Source organism: Tasmannia lanceolata, unplaced genomic scaffold, assembly GCF_043159265.1.
Source record: "Tasmannia lanceolata isolate RefF3 unplaced genomic scaffold, GAP_Taslan_0.1 ptg000037l, whole genome shotgun sequence".
In the NCBI taxonomy this organism is placed as follows: Eukaryota; Viridiplantae; Streptophyta; class Magnoliopsida; order Canellales; family Winteraceae; genus Tasmannia; species Tasmannia lanceolata.
In genome coordinates this window covers 58,000,677-58,019,299 of record NW_027518714.1, presented here as the reverse complement: position 1 = coordinate 58,019,299, position 18,623 = coordinate 58,000,677, and the positions used below count along the sequence as shown (strand labels likewise).

The 18,623-nt window shown below is 38.6% G+C and overlaps 1 protein-coding gene and 1 long non-coding RNA gene across 2 annotated transcripts; both read right to left on the bottom strand.

The window, feature by feature from the left end:
- Positions 1 to 1,898: 1,898 nt before the first annotated feature.
- On the bottom strand, positions 1,899 to 3,872 carry LOC143862667 (uncharacterized). Its single transcript, XR_013240424.1, has 3 exons — positions 3,429 to 3,872; positions 2,536 to 2,738; positions 1,899 to 2,002 (listed from the first exon to the last, which is right to left on the bottom strand). It is a non-coding gene; the product is annotated as an uncharacterized LOC143862667 (long non-coding RNA).
- Positions 3,873 to 6,652: 2,780 nt separating this feature from the next.
- Positions 6,653 to 17,838, bottom strand: LOC143860759 (cell division protein FtsZ homolog 1, chloroplastic-like). Its single transcript, XM_077371573.1, has 6 exons — positions 17,482 to 17,838; positions 10,824 to 10,923; positions 9,055 to 9,284; positions 8,163 to 8,330; positions 7,834 to 8,067; positions 6,653 to 7,117 (listed from the first exon to the last, which is right to left on the bottom strand). The coding sequence occupies exons 1-6, from the start codon at positions 17,770 to 17,772 to the stop codon at positions 6,878 to 6,880; spliced, it is 1,263 nt and encodes a 420-aa protein (XP_077227688.1). The 5' UTR covers positions 17,773 to 17,838; the 3' UTR covers positions 6,653 to 6,877.
- Positions 17,839 to 18,623: the final 785 nt, after the last annotated feature.

The following is an 18,623-nucleotide window of genomic DNA, read 5'->3' as shown; positions in this document are numbered from 1 at the left end:
AGTTGGTGGGCCCAATGGAAACCAACATGGTGGGCCCATCTTTGAACAACGTAGGCCCCGCCCATACCACACCATAGGATAATACAAACCGTCCATTTGATAGGCCATAAATGTAAATAGGTTGTGTCCCAAAATATTATTTCCATAGGTGATCCTAGCCCTCCGATCTAAATTGAAACTACATCTTATGCAACCTCTATAGATTGTAGGGTTGTGATCATCCTACTGAAATGATTTTTGGGGCACAACCTATTTACATTCTGGCCCATCAAATGGACGGCTCGGATCATCCTATGGTCTGGACGGTACACTTCATTTTCAAAAATATGGGTGGGGCCTAAATTGGTACGAACCACACCATAGGATGATCCAAACCATGGACGGCTTGGATCATCCTATGTTGTGGGCAGTACGCTTCAATTTGAAAAATATGACCAACTCCATAGGATTATCCAAACCATGGACGGCTTGGATCATCCTATGTTGTGGACGGGCCTTAATGTTACCGTACGACGATAGGATGATCCAAACCATTCATTTGATGGGCCAACCCTTTTGGGGGCACAACCCATTTACGTTATGGCCCATCAAATGGACGGCTCGGATCATCCTATGGTCTGGACGGTACACTTCATTTTCAAAAATATGGGTGGGCCTAAATTGGGCCTTAATGTTACTGTACGAACCACACCATAGGATGATCCAAACCATGGACGGCTTGGATTATCCTATGTTGTGGGCGGTACGCTTCAATTTGAAAAAATATCGGTGGGGCCTACGATTGGCCTTAATATGACTGTACGAAGAACTCCATAGGATTATCCAAACCATGGATGGCTTGGATCGTCCTATGTTGTGGATGGGCCTTAATGTTACTTTATGACCAACTCCATAGAATGATCCAAACAATGTAAATAAGTTGTGCCCCAAAAATCATTTCCATAGGATGATCACAACCCTACAATCTATAGAGGTTGCATAAGATGTAGTTTCTGTTTAGATCGGAGTGCTAGGATCAGCCTATGGAAATGATATTTTGGGACGCAACTTATTTACGTTTATGGCCCATCAAATGGACGGTTTGGATTATCCTATGGTGCGGAATGTGTTTTTTTTAGTGATTCTAGACGGAAGGGTGCCCTTGTAAAAAGGGTGGCTTGCAGCCAATCAGGGTGCCCTTTCACCCCATTTTTGCAAATTACAAGGGTGCCCTTCAGTCTTTTTTTTTTTTCGAACACAGTTCTATTGAAACAGAAAATAAATAAGAAGAATTGAGTAGGAGAAAAATAGGGAAAATAGAGTTAATTCATAGAAACTTGCTTAAACAAGATTGTTGAGAAAATCAGCTGGGTAAATCCGATCCGATCGTGCACAAATAAACAGAAAAGATAAAACAGTAAAGCAAGCCATAAGATGAACACCGAGATTCTTTGGCCAAGCCTAAGCTAAAACACGATCTTCTACTATGATGAAAACGATAAACAAGAATTACAATGGATTAACCCCAACCCGACATAACTGTTAAATTTAAATTCAAAATTTAAACACAATAACCTTATTAGTTTTCAGGATACCCAAGGTCATAAAAAAATTTATTTAATAATAAAGAAAAGTTATTTAATAATAAAGGAACGAAAGGCAGATCCTATATACCTTCCATTAAGGAATGCCTTAACTGTACTCACCTGGGATGAAAAATGTGAATATATTCATAATTATATCATGATTATTAAATATTTGTTAATAAAACCGAATGCAAAATTAATAGATACCAATTATAAAGTGAATTTACAAGTGAATGCGAGCTTTACCCATTCCAATTTTTTTCAATTTCGATCATTAGGAAACACAGTAGAAACCAAAGAGAAATGTTGGACCTATAATTTGGGAGAGTGCTGGTATGTCCATTCCCCACCGTAACACACTGACCATCCTTTCCAGCAATAGTAATCTTCTTTTTATTTCTTATTGCTCTCATCAAAGCTTTCATCAAGAATAAGCTCTACAAAATAATGGAGAATTGGAACCATTTAGAATCACTACCCGAATGCCATGATCCATCTCAAGAGATTGAGATAGATTCCAGCAGTTCTCTACAGAATTTTACAGTTAGCACAGTCTACTTCTCTAACCCAATTTATGACAGCAATTCCTCCTTCTAAAACTCTTCGAACTTCCATAATCTCTGCCTTTAAATAAAACTCACAAGAAAATCCAACTCTTCTAAGACTTAGCAGATGAGATAGTAAAACCGAAAAATTCTTGCAATGCATTCTCACTTCTCATACTCTTCTTATCCTCAAATAAGATAGTAAGATCCCTTGAAACCCAAGGGCAAGAAAATCTCAATAAAAGAAACATTAGCACAAGAAAATCTAAAATCTAAAAACCCTTCTCAGGCATAAATTCTCGCAATTCCTTCGTAAAACCCCTCTAGAGAAAAGAGAAACGGCAAGAAAATCCACAGAAGAAAATCTAAATACCCTTTCTCAGAAGTAAGAAAATCTGAGTTAAAAAAAGAAAAGAAAGATTCACAGAAGAAAATGGCAATGACGAGCTGGTTCTTTCTTGGAAAATCAACGTCGTCTCTTCGCTTGAGACAATATCCAGAATATGGAGAGGGAAGGGCTATAGTTTACTCTCCGGTTCTTTCTTCCTCAACCTCTCTTGGAGCTTGTTCCCAGGGGTCGATAGTTGAAGAGAAAGGCCCATATATAGGGAAATGATATTTCACCCCTCTAAACGGATTAAATCTCTCCTCCCCTACCAAAACAGTTTCTGTGAAAATGGTTTACTGTTTGAGGATAAATTCACCCCCTTTAACGTTATTTTTTTGCCTTCAAAACTTAACAATAACGTTTGTGGCCGCGGGGGGGGGGGGTGTGTGGTATCATTTCCCTAAAAAATAACAATAATATATAGCATGCATTAAAATCACATTTTATATATAAAATGAAGTGCTCTATGCAAATGCGTGATGGGTGTTCTATTCCATTATATGTTTGTTAAGGGCACGTTTGGCTACCATGATTTTTTTTCCCTGGAATATTAGCTTACCCAATGCGGGTGAGAGAGTGGGAGATGGATAGAAACCAAAGGAACTAAGTGATGAGAGGGTAAGAAAAGCCTACAAAACCAGGAAAAAAAATACTCCACCCAAAATATGATTGATTTTTCCATTGTTTTTTTAGCAACTGCTCAATGCTTGGCTCATTCATGACCTCTCAAGTTTCTCCTTATCCCACCATGCACCAGCCCTACCCCTCTATAACCACTTAATCATGGTTGCCAGACATGGCCTAAGTGTCCTTAAAATGTTCTATCCATTATGTTTATGAACCAGGTTTTGCAACGAATGATTTTTTTTCCAATACGACGAATGGGAGAAAGATTTGAGATGGCACAAATGAGTAGTGGGTGAGGAGTACCTAAAAATAAGGAAAAAAACCAATCATATGTTGAGTGTGGTGATGCCAAAATCCGGTCTTGAGCGTTCGATGGGAGCTGTAGATGAACTCAGCTACTAAGGATGACCTGCACTCAAAGAACACAATGTTAGAGGGCCCCAGAGTTTAGACCCCGGTGGACCCTCCGACGCTCAATTCACATAATAGTACCAAATAGTATTTGAGCACTACCAATTTATGGAGAATGAACGCTTGAGCATGGTTATGGGGTACATAGAAGAAGATGCGTAATTAAAGTGTGGGGTCCCCTTTTGTAGATTGGAGTCCTTAGCAGCTCGAGAAGCTTGCCTTCTTGGAGTCTTTCTTTAAGGCCCGTTTGATTTGTAGGAAAGGTCTTGCCAACCTGAAAATGCTTTCAAGGGAAAACCTTTTATTTTCCTTTCCTTTTAGGGAAATCATTTTTGTCGTTTGGTATAACAAAGCTGAAATAGTAAGCTTTTTCCTAGAAAAGTATTCATCTCGTTTGTGTGCATGTCATTTGGAAAAGAGATATGAGAACATTTACTAATCGATGATCAACGGGCCCCACATGGATAATAATGACTTATATATAATTTTGTCTAATATATAAAATCATATACTTCTACAAAATTAATTGTAAATACCCAACAATTACTCTAATATAAAAGATCTTCATGATGCAAAACTCTATGAGTTCATACTTAATAAAAAAGTGCTTTTATTAACTACTTCTCCTTTATTTTCTATTTTCTATAACTTTTAATATTCTTTTGTCATTTATTTACAACAACCGGCATGCCAAATAATGAAGTGAATTATTAAATCATATATGAGATTATTAAATTGTATTGTAGTAAATAAACTCAAAATACCCATATACTTACAGATGCGAATACATGTCTAGGTCTTTGGGTTTTTTCAGTTTCCTCCAATATCTGACTGTTTAAGGAACTCTTAGCATGTAAAATTCCTTTAAAAAGTAGTAAAATAGAATATTAGAAAGCAGTATAGGAAAAAATTGTTCATTGAGTGGCAATTTACTTTTTTTTAAAGTCGCTGAAGATGATACCTCTTCCTGTTACAGTTTCAAAATCTAAGAAGAGAAAATAAATTAGAGTTTATCCTCTTGAGGTAGAATATAAGAAGTTTCAATGGCATTCTTATATCTACTCAAACTCTATTTTGGCTCCAATGGCATGAATGAGCAAGAAAGACAAATTATTCTTGAATATTATAGGAAAAATATAATATTCAAGGGAAAGAGAAATAGTTTGTTGTGGGAAGATACGTTGTATGTTGATGACAAACTTAGACATGAAAGAGAACATGCATACATACAGTAAGACTACAATCCCCTTTTTTAAAAAAAGTATTTTTATTAACTTAGTTGAATGTGTATTTATAACTTCTAATTTTAAAATTTTTTAACATGCATACATATAGTAAGACCACAATCCCCTTCATCTACTTGCTATAGACTAGGATGTGTAATGCTACTAGCCTATACTTAATGTCAGTCTAGAGATTTGCAATGTTTTTTTTATAGTGTGCAGTCTGCAAGCACATAGACACGATTTCTCAAATAAGTTTCTTCATTCCTCAAAAAAGGCTACGTACAAGTTATTTGTAGAAAATCCCTAATCTAGATAATCCTTATACATCCCAAATAACTACAAAGCAAATCCTACAAACTAATAAATCTAAACTAATTTATTCCAGCCCAAGTGCGACCCATAGAGACACGTAACACCTTGCATCAGACTCAATAGTCTCAATCATCCAGGACACATTGCACAGATCAGGAATATTTGAGAGTATTTATTGGAATTGTTATTAAATGAGACTGGTAAATTGCCCCCAATCTTTCCAGTATTCGGCCCCTTGCATCGGATTTGTTATTTGCATCGGATTTGTTATTAAATGGGGCTGAGTAAGTATCTGGTACCTCTTTTAATGTATAGATTAGGCATGGTTGAACAACCAAACGAGAAAATAGAGGAGAAGAACCGCCAAGGCTCTCTCTCTCTCTCTCTCTGGATCACCAATGGTCCAAAAACCAAGGTGAATATGAAGCATAGAATTTAATTTTTGACCTTCCACAACAAAAATACCCCAACTTCCAATTGAAATGAATTCTCTAACAGGAATCAATGAAACAAGAACTAATGAAATACAGGTAGAAAAGAGGCGAGATGTAAACTCTATCATGGAGGGGGATAGGTTTGCCAAAAATATCTGATTACAACAGTAGAAACAACTGTTATTAAGTGGATAAAAAATCAAATTAATTTTATCCTTTTTCTCCCGGGCAGATGGAGAACTGTTCACGTGTTTTAAACACGGCAATCATACATGTTTTGGGTATGAGTTCCCAAGCCGAACACAAATAGAGATCTCCTTACTACAAGAGCATTAAGAGGAGAGATAGAGAGGCCTATTGACGAAAGATGAGGTGTCTAGGAGCACAGGAAGGCTAATCTCAGGGCGATACCTTGATGCACCTGATTGCGCTCTGAGACACCATAATTTGATGTTACAATTTGAAGATTGACTTGATTTTTTAGCGTAGTGTATACTAAACAAGGCCCTTCAAATAGACGTTTCTGATCAACAGCCATTGCGAAAAGTCACATAAAGTAAGCTAGGGGTGAGCCAACAAATATCGGTTCTGTACTTACTCTGAGGCCATGTGTCGCAGCCATGAATTTTTTTTTCATGATAAATTGGTGCCTGCAAGCAGTGAAAGAGTGGTAGGGCAGTGGGAGAAAGAGAGATTTGAGAGGACACGATTGAGATGAGCATGGAAGGGCTAAAAATAGGAAAAGTCATACCCTTGAGTAGGGTTTTTTTTTGTTTCCTGATTTTTAGCCACTTCTCATCACTTAGACACTAATTTAGTATTTTTTGTACGCTGATTTTTAGCCACTTCATCCTCATCTCCACCTGCAGATTTATCATGAAAAAAAATAATCATGGTAGCCAAACGTGCCCTTCAGGATTAGATAAGGCACTACACAATGATACTCTTATGACATAGTACTTAAAAAGTGTGTCAAAGACTCGCTCATCCTCCCACTGATTCCTTGCTGAGACTCAAAAGTGAGACAAATATCTGTGAAAGGAATGGAAGCAGACCAAAAGGCCATACACAGCTCAATTTAAGGTTCCCAAGTGCATGCCATTTTCCAAGACAGGATCAGCACGGAAAGCAAAAATGGCTACAGTTAGGCAAAGAACGCAGATAATATAGAATTCTCACGTTCCTACTCACAAGATAGAACAGTTAATACAAGATATGTCAAAAAGAATTTAACAAGATTCTACATTCCTATCTATTGTTGTGATAATTATCACTGCTCACTTCCTTTCGCAAAATGGGAATTGTTAACTGCTCTGGTTCAGAAAGATATTTGGGTGTGATTGAAGATACCTTATAATTCATATATTGCTCACAAAAAAGCTTTCCTGCTTGAAAAGGGTGATGCATTTGGTGCTGCGGTTGGCGTGGAAGCTCTTTTAGCATTCTGTGCTTCCTGTCTAGATGATTTGGGGTCCATCAATAGAGTTTTTTGAAAGGTTTGGGAAAACCCAGTTGCAATTATTGTCACATGGATCTCACCATTGTATCGGTCATCAATTACAGCCCCAAAGATTATATTCGCAGATGGGTCTGCCAAGCTGGTCACAATCTACATGAAAGGAAATGCTTGTTGTACAGTAACTATGTCAAATGGAAGACTGTATATCTTAGAACAGGGTTGCACTTATATTCATAGGACATAGAGCAGACAATAAATAGGAACAATAGGCAATTAGGTAGGATGAAATCTAGATAGTCAGATGATTGATAGTTCAACATTATAGAAACTTGTCTCTTACAAATAGTCTGATGATTGATAGTTCAACATTACAGAAACTTGTCTCTTACAGGCATGGTTTTAAATTTCAGCCGAAATACCAAAATTTCAGATTTTGGTTGGGACTGATACCGAAATCCCCAACCCGAAATTTTGGAAGTTTAACAAATTGAGGCCGAAATTTCTATTTTCTGAACTTTCAGTAATTTTAGCCGAAATTTTGAAATAAAAAACTAATTCTTTTTTTTTTTTCAGGATTTTGGCCGAAACCGAAACTGAAATTTAAATCCTTGCCTTTTTTTTAATGGTAATTTAAATCCTTGCTTACAGGTAGTAAAAGAGGCAAACTGACAAAACATCAAATAGCATATTAAAAACATGGGAAACGATATCTGCACTTGTTTTAATAGTGGCACTTCTCTCTTTATTGCACACTTTCTTAATTAGCTGCCAGAGGCTTTTACCATTTCTAAAAAATTATCAAAATGTAATAAAAAATATTTTAATAGAGTGACTAGCAACATTATCAAAACAAGGGAATGCCTTACCTGTGATACACTGTTTACTTCTTGCAAAGTTAGGTCCTTTCCTCCAGTGATATTGTAGACAATACCTGTTGCACTTTCTATTGATCTTTCGATCAAGGGTGCTGAGGTTGCCTGTAGTGCTGCATCTTCAGCACGATTTTTACCGCTGGAAACCCCCACTCCAAGCATTGCAGTTCCCGAGTCCCTCATTATAGCCTTCACATCGGCAAAATCCACATTCACTAGTCCTGGGATCTGCACCACGGTATAAGAAAGAATGACAAACTTAATTTTGTGTTCCAAACATTGAAAATTCTTTGAAAGAAGGAATGGTTAAGATGGTGCCTCACAGTGATTATGTCAGAAATTCCTTGAACACCTTGTCGCAGCACATCATCAGCAAGAAGGAATGCCTCCTGTAGAGGTGTTTGGGCAGGTGCAACATCGAGCAGGCGATCATTGGGGATGACAATAAGAGTGTCTACACTTCCCTGCAATTTTTCAATTGCTTCCAAGGCCTGCGCCATAGTGGTGTAATTAGCGAGATAACAAAGATTAGATGCTTCAAGCCAGTCAACATTTATCTTGAAAGTGCGAGAGACAGATGCTAGAAGCAAAAGTGGGAAGCGAAAAGATCTAAAGAAAGTACAAAGGAAATGTGTAGGTAGCGTCATTGAAAGTCAACATGAAGCATGCAAGGAGCCTCATTGGAAGTGAACAAAAAGCGTATAGAAAGAGTAAGATTATAATAGGTTACGGAGAAAGGGCAAATGTATGCAGGATAAAGATGCCTTCTCAACTGATTAGAATTACCAAATTTAGGGATTTATAGTTTCACGTGTTTTATTTGTGTAAATTTAATGTTAAGTCTTCTTAAAAAGATATACATTTCATTTGAAACTTAAGATGAGTTAAAATTAAAATGCACTTATTTTAAATATGCTCCTTCAGGTGTTATCAAAAGGAGAAACCATTCTTTTAGGAAAAAATAAGCACCTAAATATGAAGTATAGTCTTAACCAAGGAGAATCAGATGGGACACATGTGGGAAGCGAGCTACCCCAAAATTTGAAAAGCGAGAAGAACTTGTCTTCCGAAGCAAGCTTCCCACCCAAATAGGAAGTTTCTGGTAATTGTGGTCTAAATTTCAAGGATTTGTCCTTTTTATATAAAAAAATGGCTCTATACAAAAAAATTAGCAGGTAAAATATGTGGAAGTAGGTTACGGTATATAGGCCAAACCTGTACAGCCCTCCGACGGCCTTCAAAACTGAATGGATAAGTAACAACACCCACAGTCAAATAGCCAGCATCTTTGGATAGTCGAGCTACAACTGGAGCAGCCCCAGAGCCAGTACCACCGCCCATTCCGGCAGCAATAAAAACAAGGTCCGAGTCAGCGAGAACTTCACAGATCACAGTTTTTGACTCCTCGGCGGCCTGCTCACCCAACTCTGGATTCCCCCCAGTACCTGTATTCCTGAGCGGAAAATCTATCAATGATGAAGGATACTGAAATGTAGAGATGGTTGTGCCGTAGAAAAAGAGCCTACTAAACTCTAATTACAATATAAGGTTTGTGAGATATCAAACAAATACCCATGTAAAATTTCCAAAATATCAGAAACTAGAAAGTAAATTTCAAGAATTCTGTCATGACTTGAGAAGTCAGCAAGTTATGCATGATTATAAAATGGCAGAAAGGACAAAAATATCCATCCCTACCCAATAAAGATGATACAGATCAGATCAAGACAAAAAGTAAAAAGGGCAAGAAAGGGCAAAGTAGTCAATTCTAGGATGCAACTTTCATTTGGTACTTCAAGATGAGATGGGGCCTACTTGGGAGTTAGAATGATAATAGAGACATAGAGTTATAACAGTCACTTGAGTCATTAGGTATAGTTACGCCACTTTACTCAATTCTAGGATGCAACTTGCATTCGGTACTTCAAGATGAGATGGATGAGATGGGGCCTACTTGGGAGTTAGAATGATGACAGAGTTATAACAGTCACTTGAGTCATTAGGCATAGTTACGCCACTTTAGATCCAGGATGCTATAAGAAAAAAGAGTCAATTCCAAGCTTTCATTTGGTACTTCAAGATGAGATGGGGCCTACTTGGGAGTTAGGCTGATAATAGAGTTATAATAGTCACTAGAGTCATTAGGCGTACTTACGTCACTTTAGGTTCCTTTTCTTTTAAGCTGTTTAAGTGATTTAGCAATAAAGATAGGGCCCATCATTCCCAATAATTGTTTAAGTGAGAGTGTTTAATTTTTTGTGGAGCTTTGGGAGGGGTTTTATTTTCGTGGGTCTTATAAATATGAACCTTCCAGAAGCTAGGGGTTTAGTCAAGAAGGCCGACTAGTTGGAGTTTTTAGTAGAAAGTTTAATAATTCATGAGTGAATAGTGTGTGCAACTGTGTATATGTGACTGATATCCACACTACCATATTTTTATAATGGCACTACTCACTTTGTTTTACACTCTTTTTAATTATTTTTTCCATGGCTGTTAGAATACTCAAGACACAATCAACATCCAAGAAAAGTTTTTCATGGCTGTTAGAATACTCAAGGCGCTATGAATGAAAGAAAACCTCTAATCTTGCGCAACATTAGTGGTGCAATTCCCTACGTAGACGTTGGTGTGGTGCGTTGGCAATTATATCCTTCGCTTTCATTATCAAAGGTATTTATATATCTTTCACTTTTAATCTCATCTTTTATTTTATCCTTGCTGTTGCGATTCCAACATTTTGAATTCCCTTGTTAGTTTTGATTCTGGACTTTGACTATATCAAAGGTTGAATACCTACACCCGAAACCCTAGATTGATTTCACTTGGGTGGATCCCATTACATCATAAATCAGATCTTAGTTTTCTCCTTAGTTCTGCATCAAAAGACTAATCCAGGTATGGTATATGTACAAGAACATAAAATTATAGAAATATCCTTAGGAAACATCCACCAAACAAGGATTGCACTCAACAAATTATCATACCTAACCCACGAGTCAATTGCTCTCCTATTTGAATCCGCTGGTTTGCACTTGATTGAAGTAAGGCCTGAGCATCTGTGTTTATTGCATAGAAATCGACGCCCTGAGTAACAAATGAATATTATAAGAGATTGGAAATGAAAGTTAGCATGAGCATTATACAAGTAGCTACCAATTATATGATGCAGGCGGCAACACAGGTGGGATGCTATAATCATTTTGGATTTTTTTCCCATTTAACTAATCTTTTAGGGCATGTTTGGCTACCATGATTTTTTTTTCATGATAAACTAGTGTCTCCAAGTGGTGAGAGAGGGGTAGGGCGGATGGGAGATGGAGAGAGATCAGGAAACAATAAAAACTCTACTCAAAATAGGATCGACTTTTTCCCGATTTTTAGTCACTTCTCACACTCATCTCAATCATGCCCACTCAAATCTCTCTCCTCTCCCACCCACCCTTCCCCTTTCACCACTTGGAGACACTAATTTATCATGGGAAAAAAAAAATCATGGCTGCTAGACATGGTCTTAATTGAAATTTGACCGGAAATAGAAGTCTAGTTGGTATGTTTAGGACTTAGGTAAGTGGAGATTATTGTTCTTTCACAAGTTAATATTTAAGGACAAAAAAGCCAAGCAGTGCTTTAGTTTAGGTTTGGAAAGGAAGTTGAAGCTTGAGAGCTAGATACTTGGGAATATTATCTCTCTCTTTTTTTTTTCTTCTCTTAGAATTGATAAAGATTCTATTTATTTCTGTATATCTCGTAATAAGTAGAGATGTTCTACAAAAAAAGTCATTCATTCGTTCTTGAGCCGCCCAGAGATTTTCTTTAATATCTCGAAGAATCTTCTCTCCTTTTTAATTCTTCTTCCATGGCTGGCACCCCTAAAGATCCCAGAATATTCGAGAGCATAGTCGGTGGCGCCACTCCATAAATCGGTTAAAAAAGAAGACATTTTAATGGCAAAGTGATTTGCGGTATTGTACCACCACTCAGCTAGTGGGACCCATTTAACCCAAGTTTTCAGGTGAGAACATGCAAAGCACCTCAAATAGTTCTCCAAACACCCATTGAGGATCTCAGTTTGGACACTTGACTGAGGGTGATATGCTGAGCTCATTCTTAATTGAGTTCCATGTAGCTTGAATAATTCCCTCCAAAAATTGATAGTGAACATAGGATTCGTGTCAAAGACAAAGGTAGTCCATGTAACTTAAATATATTTTCAACAAATACTCTAGACACGCCTTGAGCCGTATAAGGATGTGAGATTGGAACGAAGTGTCCATATTTGGAATTTTGGAAAACCGTCAACAACCACTAAAATAGCAGACTTAGTAGTTGATATAGGCAATCCCTCAATAAAATCAAGAGAGATGTCCGTCCAAAATTTATCATGGATTTGGAGGGGTTTCAACAACCCAAAAGATGGCATGTTCTCATATTTGATTTGCTAGCAAATCTCACTTTTGTACCTATTTCTTGATATCTTACCACATTCCTGGCCAATAAAAACCCATCCTCATTTTCTTTGGTGTTTTGAATTCCACGATAGCCATTGGTTGGTGTATGGTGGCGTTTCTTGAAAATCTCCTCTCTCATAGGAGAAGTGGCCCCAAAATAATCCTCCCTTTCCTCCATAAAATCTCATCTACAACCTTATATCTAGCCAAGTTTACCTTCTTTTATTCAATTTTCGTTTTTAAATTTGAACATAAGCATCTCCCACTAATTCTTCTATGACTCTCAACCCACGTAGGCACAAGAGTAGAAATTCCAAAATTCTCTCCTTGGACACGTGAGAGAGAATTAGCCACCGAATTATCAGCTCCTCTTTTGTATTCAATTTGGTAGTTCAGCCGATTAGTTTACATATCCACCATTGTTGAAAAGGTGTCGCCAACTTTTGTTCCATCAAGAATTTGAGACTCCTCTGGTCCATACGAATAACAAATTGCCACCCCAACATATAAGGTCTCCATTTTTGAGCTGACATAATAATCGCCAATAATTCCTTCTCGTATGTAGATAATGAGAGATTCTTTCCATGCAAGGCTTGACTATAGAAAGCAATGGACCGGCCTAGTTCCATCAGAACCGCCCCCACTCATATACTGCTCGCATCACATTCCAAAATAAATAGAAGAGCAAAGTTGGGAAGGGCTAAAAGAAGAGCTTTATTCATGCCATCCCCCTGCATCATTCAAAAGTGTTGTCAAAGGAGCTGCAATTTTGCTGTAATCTTGAACAAATTTTTTTTTCAGTACCCGGTGAGGTCCAAGAAGTCTCTCAACGCCGTCATAGATGGGCCGTGGCCACTTAAGCATGGCAGCCACCTTATCTTGCTCAACAACCTCACCTTGTTCATATATCACATGGCCCAAATATTGGACTTCAAAAAGCCCAAATGAGCATTTAGATCTCTTAGCAATAACTTGTGTTGGTGCAACATCTCCGCTGTAGCTCTAAAAACTCTGTTTGGTTGCAGGTATTTACCTCGTAGATTAGTGGTAACTGGTAAGTAGTCAATAGGGAGGAGACAAGCATTGTTTGGTTGTCAACCTCATAGAGTAGTAGTAGGGGGTGTCGTTAGTCATTACCAACATAGATAGCGAAGAGAGAGAGAGAGAGAGAGAGCATCATCCACAAGAAATCCAAGAAAAATCCCACCTTTTTTGTGATTTTTGGCTTGAATTTCGGAGGGTACAAGGGTGGTGAATCACTAGACATGTAATGATTAACCAGGAGACATACCTAGTAGTCTCGAGGGATTTCGTTGCCAATAGAAGTTTTGTTGATGTGGCACCCAAATGAGCCATCCTGGGTTTTGTGCAACAAAACACACCCTAAATGCTACAAATGCTCATTAGTAGATTTGTTGTAGACTAAAATGCCGTCAAAAAATACTAGCATGAACTTCCTTAAATATGGCCGAAACACATCATTCATAAGAGCCAGGAATGTTGAAGATACATTGGTGAAGCCCAAGGGTAGCATTAAAAATTCACAGCAGCTCTCATGTATCCTAAACTCCGTTTTGGGAATGTCTTCTCCTCTGACTCAGACTTGGTGATGTCGGATCTTAGATCTAGCTTACTGGAGACCATAGATCCATGTAGCTCATCCAAAAGTTCGTCAATTACAGGGATAGGAAACTTGTCCTTTACAAAGACTTTATTCAAAGCCATGTAATCAACGCACATTCTCCAAGATCTGTCATGCTTTCGAACTAATAGAATAGGAGAAGAAAAAGGGAAAACACTAGGCCAAATTACAACAGACGACAACAATTCTTTAACAATCTTTTCAATTTCGGACTTCTGGAAACACAAAATGTGCCCCACTAATAAGGGGTATGTAATGATCCTGAGATCTTGTACGCATTAATCCCTTGGGCTCTTCAAAAAACGTAGGTAAATTGGTTCAATACTTTTAATCCGACAACTTCAGAGTTGGAAGATGTAATACCTTGGAACACATGCTACCCTTTCCTTCCCCTTAAATTTCATTGATAATGACAAAAAATCCCATAGCATTAGGTGCAACGTCAATAGCCATGCAGCCCAAGGACCGCATCACATCCACCCAACGATAACAAATAGAAGCCCGCCATGATGGGCACTCCTTGCACTTCCAATTCACTATCTTGCATTGGTCGCTACCCGTCAACTTCTCGCCTTGGCCACCATTACTTCAAATGAGGCATCTAATTGTGTTGGAAGATTAGCCTTTCATATGACCACGGTCTATGAAATTGTGGGTCAAGTCAACCCAAGGCTATCAATGAGAATAGTAAGCTTGCATTGTCGAAGAGTTCCCACAAGTCCTCATTGTCTGTGACTCTGTGGTGCGCAAGTGCCTGCAATGGCGTGGACCGTGGATTGATGTTTCAGGTGCCGCCCCTCATTGACATTATCATGGTCCGGCACCTTAATATCGTCCTCCATAACCACATCCTCATCATCGTCCAGCATGCCTTCAACCCAATATAATTTATGGCTTTGACCGGGGTAAACCTTTCGTCGCAATGGTAGGAAAGTCATTTTCCCCTCCTCTCACGGGCATGGGCTGGGGTGAGCTTGGTAATGGATGGGACAAGAGCTCTAGATGAACTAGCGGGATGCATCATGCGGGGCCCAGCTACTTCAATTCTAGTGGTCGACCACCTTACATTAACCTCCTCCTGCAGTCGGGCTAGGCTAAAGGCCTCGGGAAAAGTAGCTAGGCCGAAATTTTGAATATTACGCATAATCGCATCCCTTAAGCCACTTAGGAATACATCAACAAGACAATCCTCAAAAGACCTCATACACGATTTGATAGTCATTGGAACATCTGGTATTCCAAACTAATGAAGTTTGATGAAGCTTCGACAATATTGGTACCATTCCAAGCAAGCCCAAATCGAGAGTCCATAGCTTCAACAAACTGATCCCAAGTAGATTCAGGTTGATACCCAATGGTTTCAAATTTCGGTTTCGGAATGCGTTTTCGCGTTTCGGTCCTCACGAAACCGAAATTTTGGCAGAATTTCGGACAAAATCCGACGAAATACAATAAAAGAATATTTTATCTCGTATAAAATTTCGTCCTAAATTATTGAAATTTCATCTGAAATTTCGGTAATTTCAGCCGAAATTTCGGAAAAATCTTTAATACTTATCAAACATCTAGATTTTTGGGTGGAATCCCTTAAATTTAGGGATAAACGAAATTTCAAAATTTCGATCGAAATAAATGACCGTTTCGCGTACCCCCAATTTTGTTTTCGCTCTCGACCGAAACCCGAAATTTCGGATTTCGGTCAAAATTTAAAACCATGACCATTGGTACCATTCCAAAGTCTCTCCCTCAACGTTAAAAGACATTATGGTCAGCCATTGTTCTTACGGAACTTGATGATAATCAAAATATTGCTGCACCTAGAAGAGCCAACCCACAATATTGGAACCATCAAAACATGGAAACGCAAGCCTCATCGAACGGGTCTAAATTCCTTCAATGCTGCAAAAGATTGGCCAGCAACAGGGTGCACTTGAGACCTTCTAGTTGAGCCTTCAGGGTCCCTAGACACAGCTCGCAACTCATCCAAACGGTGGATGATCTCCGACAGCAACAGCCTATGCCTTTCAAGCTTTTCAGCGTTTCCTACAACTCATCAAGTGCATGTTGCAGGCTCCTCATCTTCTCATCGATCTGAGCACCACGTGTGTCGTCGGCCATTCCCTTGTCTTGCTCCGATACCACTTCATGAGGATCGAAGCTACAGTCCCACAATGATAGATCTCTTGGGCTCCTTTTCTTCCGAGATGGAGCTATGATGGAAAAACAGTAACACATGAAAAAGATAAACAGTTGATCTCAGCGGGGAGATCGCACAAGCGACTGGTAAAAGGATGATTCTTCAATGCTTACAAGTTATAGGATATTAACTCCTTAATCACACCCTTTCACACCACATAACGGCTACATGCCAGCTCTCCATAACCGACTCACACAATAATCCCACCTTATTAAGGATCTCAGTCCACCACCTGCTGCTACTTGAAACAATCATACACATAACGTTAAAATGCCAAATTAAACTCCTAACTTCAAGGCTATACGTCAACTAACTCATCCCCATGGTTTCAAATTTCGGTTTCGGAATGCGTTTCAGTCCTCACAGAAACTGAAATTTCGGCCGAAATCCAACGAAATCAAATTAACTAATAATTTATCTCGTAGGGCCGAAATTACAATATTAAATAATGAATAAAATCAAGATTTTTTGGCGAAATTTCGAAATTTTAGTCGAAATAATGTAAGGTTTTGGGTATTACCGATTACGATTTCGGTATTGACCAAAATCCAAAATTTCGGATTTCGGTCGAAATTTAAAACCATGATCATCCCCATCCACTTGTCCAGCATGCAGACGTGGCTTTATTGAAATATTTACATCATATTGCTATGTATCCATTCTCTTTGGAATGAAGATAATGAATAGGTTTGTTGCATTTTTCCATTAGCGTGTATATACACAGGAGGACACCCTTTCCCTTCCTTAAGTGGACATCACCATTTGATAGAATCAATACTATCAAACAAGTAAAATCCCAATGGCTCAATGCGACCCTAAATTCTTACAAGAACTAACGACATAATCTTCAGTCACAGTAGGATAAAAAATTTCAATCCAAAACTATGAAATAAAAGGTGAATTACTCACGACTCCGCAAAAAACTGGCTATAAACACAACTCAACTCAACTAAGTCATTGTCCCAAACTAGTTGGGGTCGGCTAATGAATCCTCTAGAAAATTTTCATGTAGAAGGTGAAACGATCTACCAGGCTCAAATTGACTAATTCTAATCCTGACACTACTTGGGTTCATCTACTGGCTACAAACACATGAACTCGAAATAACCTGTAAATTCTTAAACAAACAATCCACACAATATCCATTTTTCCTAACTAAAAAATTGAATCCTTCCTTCTCGAAATGTTACACAAACCCTAATATCTAGATGCACAAAACCCTAGTATAAACACACATCATAACCAAACCCCCATTTACAGAAAGATAACAAATCTTCGAATCAAACAACAAAATGAAAGATTGTAACAAAACTAAATAAAAGAAAAAAAAAGAAAATTATCAACAGAAATGAAACCTGAAGCCCGCTCCCGATCATTCGATTAACGGCATTGTTGCCGCCACCTCCGATTCCAACAACCCTAATTCGAGCGCTCTCGGAAGAAGAAGGCGAGAGAGAGGAAGAACAGGTGTTAGAGATAAGAGCCCTAGATTTGTAGGTTTTGGAGAGAGGAGGGTTTTTGAGGACAGAGAGGGAATTTCTTCTGTTGAAGAGGGCAGAAGAGGGAAAACGGTAAGGAGGGAGCTGGAGTCTAGATGAGTTGCAGTGGGAGGTGTTTTGAAGAGCTGCGCCCTCGCAACACTGCATTTTCGCTCCAAAGACGGAAAAAGGACTGAAGATTTTGCTTTCACTCCTCTGTAGTCTGTAAGACTCTGTATAAAGGAGCGGATAATTCCAGCGTTTGGATTAACGGAATCGGAATCGGAATCTTATTACCGCAAACCTAGTGCGATATCAGCAGAAACATGTTTTAATAATTGCATAAACCCTACTTGTGAGAGCTTCTTGCCAACTGTAATAATCTTTGACTGGACAGGATGGGTGAGTGCTAGGGCTGCAACTCGAGCCGGGTTTTACCCGACCCGCATCGACCCGACCCGAAAATAGCCTGGGTTGGGTTCAAGTTTCATGGGTTTCGGGTCGAGCCGGGTTGAGCATTCAAAAGCCCACATGAATCTCGGGTCAAGCCGGGTTTGAAGGGGCTCGACCCGACCCGACCCGACCCGAGTTACATAAGTTATAGTATGTACATTTTTTTCTATTATTAGTTAAAAGTTAAAAGTGAAAACCCACGCACCCACTGTTATTGCTTGTGAGTGTAATTTCTGCTTCTATGAGTTGAGTTGATTCTAGTGTTTGATTGTAATTACAACATTGTTTGATTACAGCATTGTTTGATTGTAATTACAACATTGTTTGATTACAGCATTGTTTGATTCAAGTGTAATGTGAGTGTAATTACATCATTGTTTGATTCAAGTGCAATGTGAGTGTAATTTCTGCTTCTATGAGTTGAGTTGCCTTGCCAAACAAGAATTTCTCTTAAAAAATTGCGTCAACGTGAAAAACCCAAACCGACCCGATCCGACCCGAGATTTATCATGGATAGGACCGGGTTTGGGAATCGTGGGTTTTCCGAAAAAAAACCCGACCCGGCC

Bases quoted from the DNA above. Each gene is read 5' to 3' on its own strand.
- LOC143860759 (XM_077371573.1), bottom strand. From the start codon at position 17,772: ATGCAGTGTTGCGAGGGCGCAGCTCTTCAAAACACCTCCCACTGCAAC. The intron at 8,068-8,162 runs GTGAGGCACCAT...ACCGTGGTGCAG, and splicing joins GAATTTCTGACATAATCACT to ATCCCAGGACTAGTGAATGT. The intron at 7,118-7,833 runs GTAAGGCATTCC...CCTTTCATGTAG, and splicing joins AAGTAAACAGTGTATCACAG to ATTGTGACCAGCTTGGCAGA.